The 12,531-nt window shown below is 53.8% G+C and overlaps 1 protein-coding gene across 1 annotated transcript in view; it reads left to right on the plus strand.

Moving 5' to 3' along the window:
* Positions 1 to 1,691: 1,691 nt before the first annotated feature.
* Positions 1,692 to 12,531, plus strand: part of LOC123768036 (switch-associated protein 70) — a 114,809-nt gene continuing 103,969 nt past the window's right edge. Inside the window, exon 1 of the mRNA XM_069306516.1 lies at positions 1,692 to 1,822. Within this exon, the coding sequence (XP_069162617.1) occupies positions 1,724 to 1,822 (99 nt within the window). The 5' untranslated portion in view covers positions 1,692 to 1,723. The remainder of the gene's footprint in view (positions 1,823 to 12,531) is intronic.

Raw genomic sequence — 12,531 nt, forward strand, 5'->3', positions numbered from 1 at the left:
GGCACACCACCAGCCGACTGCAGGGAACCAGGGCAGTGTGCATCCTTTCGTAAATTTACCACCAGGCCACGCCCAGCACCATCCCTGGCAGCGAAAGCCATCACACCCCACCGCGGAGAGCCCCCTGGCAGGGAAGGAACAGAAGGCACACCCGAGACACGGGCATCAGCATCAGCAGGCACATGAACCTCCGCCACCACCAACAGCGAAGACAACGACGCATCCGGATCCATGCCGTCAACACCTGAAGACCCACAGTCACTGAAGTCCCCAACATCGGCCCAGGCAGTAGACGAACACCTGGAACGTTTGGCCGGATATCATCAGAGCCGGAAGCGGATCCAGAAGCACGGGCACCACTAGCCGGACGAACCGACGCCCGACGCAGAACGGCAGCAGCCTCGTCCACAGGGGGAACCGGACCACACACAGCAGGAGGCTCCGCAGCCACCCCAGCACCCAGCACAGTAAGGACCCGAGGTGAGGCAGCAGGGCCAGGTTCAGCAGCCGAAGACGAGGAAGCAGACGACGATGCCTCACAGGGAGCACCAGGAAGGTCCACGGGAGTGGCAGGGCCAGAGACAGGATCAGGAGTAACATCCGACGGCACCGCAACATCTGGAGGAGGGTCTGCGACAACCGGAGAAACATCGGGCAACGCTGGGAGTGCCTCAGCAGCGAACGGGACGCTCACCTCCACACACCCGAGTCCTCCTCCAGAGGGAGCGGCGGGAAATCCTCTGCATGGAACAAATTCACTGGAGCAACCGGATCAGCAGTACACCCAGCAGCCTGATGCCCCAACAAGCCACACCGGAAACAAGTACGAGGTTGTCGGGCATAATGATGGAATGTCCGACCTCAGTCGCATCCCGAGGGTCCGAATGTTGGTCTTCACACCCGAATACTTGCCAGTCGATAGCGAGTTCATCCGCACACTGACGACAGAGCCATACCTCTGGAAGAACTGCCGGAGGAGAGTCTCAGGAAACTCCATGGGGGCGCCATGGACACTTACAAATGTCACAGCACCACTGCGGTTCGAAATGGTCACAGACCCGTTGCTCCTGCAGCTGCAAAGTACGCCCCTCGTACCTCCGGAGAAAATCACGGTACATTGCCTCACCCACAAACTTTATGATTACACGGCGAGCAGTGACCAGCTCGACACCGTAGACGTCCTGGACCGGGACCCTGAGCATGTCACTAAAGACCAAGGCCACAAGAGGGTAACCTGCACGACCAGTAAACTCCAAACCGATGGAGTTCACCCTCACGACAGCTGGAAGATGGCAGCCCATCGTAAACACGCCATGTCCCCACCACCAGGAACAGCAGGGAGGGTAGAGACACCCACACACCCTGCCGGCGAAAACGGCAACTACCCCAAACTGCCGGAACGGTCAGGCTACACGTCTACACCACACGGCAGCTCAGGTGAGACTCCTGTAAAGTAAAGGCTGGCCTCAGCCTCCAGAGGTCGCTGCAATATTAACAACACGTGTAGTTGCTCACCTCCCCACAACCCCCACCTCCTCCTTCACAACCCCACAACACCCCTCCTCGCCTCCACAACCCACCACCTAGCTGCCAAAATGTTCTTCTCTTATGGACGAGTTGGGTAAATTAGCAACGTTGAAAAGGGATAGTTGGTGTGTGTGTGTGTGTGTGTGGCGTGTGTCGGTGCGGGCGGCGATGCTCACTCCGGCTCCGGCGGCCCGCCATGGCCACCCTGGCCCACCTGGTCGCTAACAGTCTCTGGTTCGCCTTCGACGCCCTCGACCAGCAGAAGACCGGCGAGGTCACCAAGAGCAAGCTTAAGGTAAGGTGGGCGTGGTGTGGGCGTGGTGCCTCGGCGTGGGCGGCGGGGTGTGCCCCTAGGGGTCCATGGGAGCCTCTCCTGACCCCTGACCCCCGACCCCTGACCCCGGCCCCCTGACCCTTGCCCCGCCCTCCGCGTGTTACACAAGCTCCAGACAATAACCATAACAAACACACATTGTTATACTTCCGCTGGAGAGAACAAGTGAAGAACATTGGGCGTAGTTCACATATCATCCAACACAACACAGTAACGGGAGGTGTGGGGGCAGTAACGGGAGGTGTGGGGGCAGTAACGGGAGGTGTGGGGGCAGTAACGGGAGGTGTGGGGGCAGTAACGGGAGGTGTGGGGGCAGTAACGGGAGATGTGGGGGCAGTAACGGGAGCAACAGGAGTGGCAGTGATAAACAGGAGCCGTAGGGGTGAGAGGAGTGAGAACCTGAGGAGCCATGAGGGAGGGCGCGGAGCTGCACCCTGGGCACTACCAAGCCCTCACCACCCGCCTCAACTGTTGCTCTCCCTCAGTGATACGTCACGGTGTTGATGTGGTTGTGCAGTAACCACACCTGTAGTTACTGTTACAATGTTACCAACGGGAGTCGTGCAGTAACCACACCGGTAGTTACTGTTACAATGTTACCAACGGGAGTCGTGCAGTAACCACACCGGTAGTTACTGTTACAATGTTACCAACGGGAGTCGTGCAGTAACCACACCGGTAGTTACTGTTACAATGTTACCAACGGGAGTCGTGCAGTAACCACACCGGTAGTTACTGTTACAATGTTACCAACGAGAGTCGTGCAGTAACCACACCGGTAGTTACTGTTACAATGATACCAACGGGAGTCGTGCAGTAACCACACCGGTAGTTACTGTTACAATGTTACCAACGGGAGTCGTGCAGTAACCACACCGGTAGTTACTGTTACAATGTTACCAACGGGAGTCGTGCAGTAACCACACCGGTAGTTACTGTTACAATGTTACCAACGGGAGTCGTGCAGTAACCACACCGGTAGTTACTGTTACAATGTTACCAACGGGAGTCATGTTGATGTCTTCTCTCTCACACACATTAATTAGCAACATGGCAGCAAAATCAACACACGTGTATTGGTGTATTTTATGTAGAAAGACTTCCACTAAGTCCTTCACACTCTCCTGTGTGTTGCAGGTGTAGTGACAGGTGTTGCAGGTGTGGTAACAGGTGTAGTGACAAATGTAGTGACAGGTGTTGCAGGTGAAGTGACTGGTGTTGCAGGTGTGCTGACAAATGTAGTGACAGGTGTTGCAGGTGAAGTGACTGGTGTTGCAGGTGAAGTGACTGGTGTTGCAGGTGTAGTGACAGGTGTTGCAGGTGTAGTGACAGATGTAGTGACAGGTGAAGTGACAGGTGTAGTGTCTGGCGTAGTGACAGGTGTTGCAGATGTAGTGACAGGTGTAGTGACAGGTGAAGTGACAGGTGTAGTGACTGGAATAGTGACAGGTGTAGTGACAGATGTAGTGACAGGTTTAGTGACTGGTGTAGTGACAGGTGTTGCAGGTGTAGTGACAGGTGTAGTGACAGGTGTTGTGACAGGTGTAGTGATAGGTGGAGTGACAGATGTAGTGACAGGTTTAGTGACAGGTGTAGTGACAGGTGAAGTGACAGGTGTAGTGACAGGTTTAGTGACAGGTGAAGTGACAGGTGAAGTGACAGGTGTAGTGACAGGTGAAGTGACAGGTGTAATGACAGGTGTAGTGACAAGTGTAGTAACAGATGAAGTGACAGGTGTAGTGACAGGTTTAGTGACAGGTGTAGTGACAGGTGAAGTGACAGATGTAGTGACAGGTGTAGTGACAGGTTTAGTGACAGGTGTAGTGACAGGTGAAGTGATAGGTGGAGTGACAGATGTAGTGACAGGTGTAGTGACAGGTGTTGTAGGTGTAGTGACAGGAGTAGTGACAGGTGTAGTGACAGGTGTAGTGACAGGTGTAGTGACAGGTGTTGTGACAGGTGTAGTGATAGGTGTAGTGACAGGTGTAGTGACAGGTGTAGTGACAGCTTTAGTGACAGGTGTAGTGACAGGTGAAGTGACAGGTGTAGTGACAGGTGAAGTGACAGGTGTAGTGACAGGTTTAGTGACAGGTGAAGTGACAGGTGAAGTGACAGGTGTAGTGACAGGTGAAGTGACAGGTGTAGTGACAGGTTTAGTGACAGGTGTAGTGACAGGTGTAGTGACAGGTGAAGTGACAGGTGTAATGACAGGTGAAGTGACAGGTGTAGTGACAGATGTAGTGACAGGTGTAGTGACAGGTGAAATGACAGATGTAGTGACAGGTGTAGTGACAGATGTAGTGACAGGTGTAGTAACAGGTGTAGTGACAGGTGTAGTGACAGGTGTAATGACAGGTGTTGCAGGAATAGTGACAAGTGAAGTGACAGGTGTAATGACAGGTGTTGCAGGAATAGTGACAAGTGAAGTGACAGGTGTAATGACAAGTGTAGTGACAGGTGTGACAGGTGTAGTGACAGGTGTAGTGACCAGATGTAGTGACAGGTGTAGTGACAGGTGTAATGACAGGTGTAGTGACAGGTGTAGTGACAGGTGAAGTGACAGGTGTAGTGACAGGTGTAGTGACAGGTGTAGTGACAGGTGTTGTAGGTGTAGTGACAGGTGTAGTGACAGATGTAGTGACAGGTGTTGCAGGTGTAGTGACAGGTGTATTGACAGGTGAAGTGACAGGTGTAGTGACAGGTGTAGTGACAAGTTTGGAGGTGTAGTGACAGGTGTTGTAGGTGTAGTGACAGGTGTAGTGTCAGGTGTAGTGACAGGTGTATTGACAGGTGTAGTGACAGATGTAGTGACAGGTGTAGTGACAGGTGTAGTTACAGGTGAAGTGACAGGTGTAGTGACAGGTGTAGTGACAGGTGTTGTAGGTGTAGTGACAGGTGTAGTGACAGATGTAGTGACAGATGTAGTGACAGGTGTTGCAGGTGTAGTGACAGGTGTAGTGACAGGTGAAGTGGCAGGTGTAGTGACAGGTGTAGTGACAGGTGTTGTAGGTGTAGTGACAGGTATAGTGACAGGTGTAGTGACAGGTGTAGTGACAGATGTAGTGACAGGTGTAGTGACAGGTGTTGCAGGTGTAGTGACAGATGTAGTGACAGGTGTATTGACAGGTGTAGACAGGTGTATTGACAGGTGTAGTGACAGATGTAGTGACAGATGTAGTGACAGATGTAGTGACAGGTGTAGACACCCCCCCCCCCCCCAGGATACAACCCCACAGTAAGCTGACTATCTCCCAAGTACTTACACACTGCTAGGTGAACAGATGCATTAGGTGAGTGGAAACGTGGCCAACCATTTCTGTCCCTCCCGGGATTCGAACCCGGAATTCTTGATTTGTGGGTGGAGAAGGGAGCGAACTGTGCCACCTTGACACAGAGAGCGACCCTGTGGCCAGGCAGCCAGCCTCGCCCCATATGGCCGGCGCCACAACCACGGCTACTGATTTATACAACAAAGGGTTGTTTCAAGCGTAGGCCAGACACTCATGTACGAGTTTGGGAGTATAGAGTATATATATATATATATATATATATATACTCTATATATATATATATATGGAGTATATATATATATATATATATATATATATATATATATATATATATATATATATATATATATATATATATATATATATATATATATATATATGTGTGTATATCACGAAAATAAACACGTGATTAAGAATGTGACAATGTCAGACCACGGAGGAAAAATGAAACAGGAAATTTCCTTAAGTACTTTCGTATATTAAATACATCTTCAGAAGGTCATTTTACAGATCGAGTGATGGGTATAAATAGGCAGGAGAGAGTGGTGAAGTAAGGTGAGGTACAATACTTGGACAACGCAGAAGGCCCATTGGCCAATCAGATGCACCCAATTGGCCCATCCGATGTAGCCCAATGGCCCATCTGATACAGCAGACATACAAGCATAATGCATAGGTAATTATAACATAAAGAGGTAAATATATACAATAAATTAGTGAGACAAATGTTTTTCAATGATTCTACTTAAATCGCCCTTTAGCTGATCTATTAGAAATGGATCTAAGTTATATAGACCACTGCTAATATTCAAATTACTTTCTTTGGTGATCTGTATCAAAGCGGATTCAATTATGTTTCTGTTATAGGTGCTTTTACAATTTGTTATTGAAGACGCACTCTCCCAATCAATTTGGTGAGCTTTTTCTGACAAATGCACAAACAAAGCATTAGATAATTGGCCATGTCTTACAGAGTATTTATGTTGCGATATTCTACATTTTAAATCTTTAGATGTTTGCCCGACATAGAACTTATTACATTCCTTACAAGGTATTTTATAAATGACGCAATTATTACTACGAGGGCTGTTCCTTACTAATAGCTTACCAACAGTGTTTTCGTAGCTAAACATTACATCTATATTAAAAAGTTTCAAGGCCTTGACAATATTCAATATGACAGCCACCAGCCGCCCACTGAGACAGCCACCAGCCGCCCACTGAGACAGCCACCAGCCGCCCACTGAGACAGCCACCAGCCGCCCACTGAGACAGCCACCAGCCGCCCACTGAGACAGCCACCAGCCGCCCACTGAGACAGCCACCAGCCGCCCACTGAGACAGCCACCAGCCGCCCATCAGCCGCCCACTGAGACAGCCACCAGCCGCCCACTTAGACAGCCACCAGCCGCCCACTAAAACAGCCACCAGCCGCCCACCAGCCGCCCACCAGCCGCCCACTGAGACAGCCACCAGCCGCCCACTGAGACAGCCACCAGCCGCCCACTGAGACAGCCACCAGCCGCCCACTGACACAGCCACCAACCGCCCACTGAGACAGCCACCAGCCGCCCACTGAGACAGCCACCAGCCGCCCACTGAGACAGCCACCAGCCGCCCACTGAGACAGCCACCAGCCGCCCATCAGCCGCCCACTGAGACAGCCACCAGCCGCCCACTGAGACAGCCACCAGCCGCCCACTGAGACAGCCACCAGCCGCCCACTGAGACAGCCACCAGCCGCCCACTGAGACAGCCACCAGCCGCCCACTGAGACAGCCACCAGCCGCCCACTGAGACAGCCACCAGCCGCCCACTGAGACAGCCACCAGCCGCCCATCAGCCGCCCACTGAGACAGCCACCAGCCGCCCACTTAGACAGCCACCAGCCGCCCACTAAAACAGCCACCAGCCGCCCACCAGCCGCCCACCAGCCGCCCACTGAAACAGCCACCAACCGCCCACTGAGACAACCACCAGCCGCCCACTGAGACAGCCACCAGCCGCCCACTGAGACAGCCACCAGCCGCCCACTGAGACAGCCACCAGCCGCCCACTGAGACAGCCACCAACCGCCCACTGAGACAGCCACCAGCCGCCCACTGAGACAGCCACCAGCCGCCCACTGAGACAGCCACCAGCCGCCCACTGAGACAGCCACCAGCCGCCCACTGAGACAGCCACCAGCCGCCCATCAGCCGCCCACTGAAACAGCCACCAACCGCCCACTGAGACAACCACCAGCCGCCCACTGAGACAGCCACCAGCCGCCCACTGAGACAGCCACCAGCCGCCCACTGAGACAGCCACCAGCCGCCCACTGAGACAGCCACCAACCGCCCACTGAGACAGCCACCAGCCGCCCACTGAGACAGCCACCAGCCGCCCACTGAGACAGCCACCAGCCGCCCACTGAGACAGCCACCAGCCGCCCACTGAGACAGCCACCAACCGCCCACTGAGACAGCCACCAGCCGCCCACTGAGACAGCCACCAGCCGCCCACTGAGACAGCCACCAGCCGCCCACTGAGACAGCCACCAGCCGCCCACTGAGACAGCCACCAGCCGCCCACTTAGACAGCCACCAGCCGCCCACTTAGACAGCCACCAGCCGCCCACTTAGACAGCCACCAGCCGCCCACTGAGACAGCCACCAGCCGCCCACTGAGACAGCCACCAGCCGCCCACTGAGACAACCACCAGCCGCCCACTGAGACAGCCACCAGCCGCCCACTGAGACAGCCACCAGCCGCCCACTGAGACAGCCACCAACCGCCCACTGAGACAGCCACCAGCCGCCCACTAAGACAGCCACCAGCCGCCCACTGAGACAGCCACCAGCCGCCCACTGAGACAGCCACCAGCCGCCCACTGAGACAGCCACCAGCCGCCCACTGAGACAGCCACCAGCCGCCCACTGAGACAGCCACCAGCCGCCCACTGAGACAGCCACCAGCCGCCCACTGAGACAGCCACCAGCCGCCCACTGAGACAGCCACCAGCCGCCCACTGAGACAGCCACCAGCCGCCCACTTAGACAGCCACCAGCCGCCCACTGAGACAGCCACCAGCCGCCCACTGAGACAGCCACCAGCCGCCCACTGAGACAGCCACCAGCCGCCCACTTAGACAGCCACCAGCCGCCCACTGAGACAGCCACCAGCCGCCCACTGAGACAGCCACCAGCCGCCCACTTAGACAGCCACCAGCCGCCCACTGAGACAGCCACCAGCCGCCCACTTAGACAGCCACCAGCCGCCCACTGAGACAGCCACCAGCCGCCCAGTTAGACAGCCACCAGCCGCCCACTGAGACAGCCACCAGCCGCCCACTTAGACAGCCACCAGCCGCCCACTTAGACAGCCACCAGCCGCCCATCAGCCGCCCACTGAGACAGCCACCAGCCGTCCACTGAGACAGCCACCAGCCGCCCACTTAGACAGCCACCAGCCGCCCACTTAGACAGCCACCAGCCGCCCACTTAGACAGCCACCAGCCGCCCATCAGCCGCCCACTGAGACAGCCACCAGCCGTCCACTGAGACAGCCACCAGCCGCCCACTGAGACAGCCATCAGCCGCCCACTGAGACAGCCACCAACCGCCCACTGAGACAGCCACCAGCCGCCCACTGAGACAGCCACCAGCCGCCCACTGAGACAGCCACCAGCCGCCCACTTAGACAGCCACCAGCCGCCCACCAGCCGCCCACTTAGACAGCCACCAGCCGCCCATCAGCTACCACCAACCTTACAGGGCCCAGAGCTGCAGTAGCCTGTCCATAGTCGTGTTGAGAATTTACGGGTCAGAAGACCCCCGTCCAGGCTGGCCGCCTTCAAGAGCACATATATTGTGCTTAGAGTCCATATTAGCACATATGGGTAGACTGTTATCGTGCAGAGACTCTCAAGAGTGGTGTGTGACGACACAAGGTCAGTACTAGTGGTACTGGCTCATGTAGTCCCCCTGCTGCCACACTTTACAACCAGTTAAGCCAGTGTGGTTGTTGGTAAGGGTAAACTGGTACTGGCTCATGTAGTCCCCCTGCTGCCACACTTTACAACCAGTTAAGCCAGTGTGGTTGTTGGTAAGGGTAAACTGGTACTGGCTCATGTAGTCCCCTGCTGCCACACTTTACAACCAGTTAAGCCAGTGTGGTTGTTGGTAAGGGTAAACCTACACAAGCTTGGACCATACATGGCTTAGTATACATGCTCGCTCTATCATCAAGTGAAGCCACTTAACAGGAAGAACTAATAGATGTAAGTACTAAGCTGCTTGTACAAAATACACTTTGCTTTACAAATATTTAACTTATTCAACTTTTGTTAAGGCATAATTAAAGGCCTTAACATACTGAAACGTTAATCTTCGAGTCTTAATATTAATAATAATGATAAACTTGAACAACTAATTGTGTGGGATTTTTTTTTAATTTCCTAGTTAACAATTTGTGAGAAGTCCGTGTGTAACTTTGCTAATTTTCTCGCAGCCGGAATACTGAGTTGTCTGTAGAATATATATTTATTTAAGAATGGAAAAATATGGTGAAAGGTTTGGAAAAACATATACATATATATATATATATATATATATATATATATATATATATATATATATATATATATATATATATATATATATATATATATATATATATATATATATATATATATATATACACCTGTATAATGACACTACACCTGTCATTACACCTGTCACTTCACTTGTCACTATTCCTGCAACACCTGTCATTACACTTGTCACTACACCTGTCACTACACCTGTTACTACACCTGTCACTACATCTGTCACTACACCTGTCACTACATCTGTCATTTCACCTGTCACTACACCTGTCACTACATCTGTCACTACACCTGTCACTTCACCTGTCATTACACCTGTCACTTCACCTATCACTACACCTGTCACTACACCTGTCACTAAACCTGTCACTACACCTGTCACTTCACCTGTCACTACACCTGTCACTTCACCTGTCACTTCACCTGTCACTAAACCTGTCACTACACCTGTCACTTCACCTGTCACTACACCTGTCACTAAAGCTGTCACTACACCTGTCACTACACCTGTCACTACACCTATCACTACACCTGTCACTACACCTGTCACTACACCTGTCACTACATCTGTCACTACACCTGTCAATACACCTGTCACTTCACCTGTCACTACACCTGTCACTACATCTGTCACTACACCTGTCACTACACCTGTCACTACTCCTGTCACTACACCTACAACACCTGTCACTACACCTGTCACTACATCTGTCACTCCACCTATCACTTCACCTGTCACTACACCTGTCACTAAACCTGTCACTACACCTGTCACTACATCTGTCACTCCACCTATCACTTCACCTGTCACTACACCTGTCACTAAACCTGTCACTACACCTGTCACTAAACCTGTCACTAAACCTGTCACTACACCTGTCACTTCATCTGTCACTACACCTGTCACTACACCTGTCACTAAACCTGTCACTACACCTGTCACTACATCTGTCACTCCACCTATCACTACACCTGTCACAACACCTGTCACTACACCTGCAACACCTGTCACTACACCTGCAACACCTGTCACTACACCAGTCACTAAACCTGTCACTACACCTGTCACTATTCCAGTCACTACACCTGTCACTTCACCTGTCACTACACCTGTCACAACACCTGTCACTACGCCAGACACTACACCTGTCACTTCACCTGTCACTACATCTGTCACTACACCTGCAACACCTGTCACTACACCTGCAACACCAGTCACTTCACCTGCAACACCAGTCACTTCACCTGCAACACCTGTCACTACATTTGTCACTAGCCTAGCCCCACAGTCTAGTGAGGCGGTCACTAGCCTAGCCCCACCGCCTAGTGAGGCGGTCACTAGCCTAGCCCCATAGTCTAGTGAGGCGGTCACTAGCCTAGCCCCACCGCCTAGTGAGGCGGTCACTAGCCTAGCCCCACAGTCTAGTGAGGCGGTCACTAGCCTAGCCCCACCGCCTAGTGAGGCGGTCACTAGCCTAGCCCCACTGCCTAGTGAGGCGGTCACTAGCCTAGCCCCACTGCCTAGTGAGGCGGTCACTAGCCTAGCCCCACCGCCTAGTGAGGCGGTCACTAGCCTAGCCCCACAGTCTAGTGAGGCGGTCACTAGCCTAGCCCCACTGCCTAGTGAGGCGGTCACTAGCCTAGCCCCACTGCCTAGTGAGGCGGTCACTAGCCTAGCCCCACCGCCTAGTGAGACGGTCTCTAGCCTAGCCCCACTGCCTAGTGAGGCGGTCACTAGCCTAGCCCCATAGTCTAGTGAGGCGGTCACTAACCTAGCCCCACCGCCTAGTGAGACGGTCTCTAGCCTAGCCCCACTGCCTAGTGAGGCGGTCACTACCCTAGCCCCACAGTCTAGTGAGGCGGTCACTAGCCTAGCCCCACAGTCTAGTGAGGCGGTCACTAGCCTAGCCCCACAGTCTAGTGAGGCGGTCACTAGCCTAGCCCCATAGTCTAGTGAGGCGGTCACTAGCCTAGCCCCACAGTCTAGTGAGGCGGTCACTAGCCTAGCCCCATAGTCTAGTGAGGCGGTCACTAGCCTAGCCCCACCGCCTAGTGAGGTGGTCACTAGCCTAGCCCCACAGTCTAGTGAGGCGGTCACTAGCCTAGCCCCATAGTCTAGTGAGGCGGTCACTAGCCTAGCCCCACCGCCTAGTGAGGCGGTCACTAGCCTAGCCCCACCGCCCAGTGAGGCGGTCACTAGCCTAGCACCACCGCCCAGTGAGGCGGTCACTAGCCTAGCCCCACTGCCTAGTTAGGCGGTCACTAGCCTAGCCCCACTGCCTAGTTAGGCGGTCACTAGCCTAGCCCCACCGCCTAGTTAGGCGGTCACTAGCCTAGTCCCACCGCCTAGTTAGGCGGTCACTAGCCTAGCCCCACCGCCTAGTTAGGCGGTCACTAGCCTAGCTAGGCGGTCACTAGCCTAGCCCCACCGCCTAGTGAGGCGGTCACTAGCCTAGCCCCATAGTCTAGTGAGGCGGTCACTAGCCTAGCCCCATAGTCTAGTGAGGCGGTCACTAGCCTAGCCCCATAGTCTAGTGAGGCGGTCACTAGCCTAGCCCCATAGTCTAGTGAGGCGGTCACTAGCCTAGCCCCATAGTCTAGTGAGGCGGTCACTAGCCTAGCCCCACCGCCTAGTGAGGCGGTCACTAGCCTAACCCCACCGCCTAGTGAGGCGGTCACTAGCCTAGCCCCATAGTCTAGTGAGGCGGTCACTAGCCTAGCCCCATAGTCTAGTGAGGCGGTCACTAGCCTAGCCCCATAGTCTAGTGAGGCGGTCACTAGCCTAGCCCCAT

Source organism: Procambarus clarkii, chromosome 58 (genome assembly GCF_040958095.1).
Source record: "Procambarus clarkii isolate CNS0578487 chromosome 58, FALCON_Pclarkii_2.0, whole genome shotgun sequence".
In the NCBI taxonomy this organism is placed as follows: domain Eukaryota; kingdom Metazoa; phylum Arthropoda; class Malacostraca; order Decapoda; family Cambaridae; genus Procambarus; species Procambarus clarkii.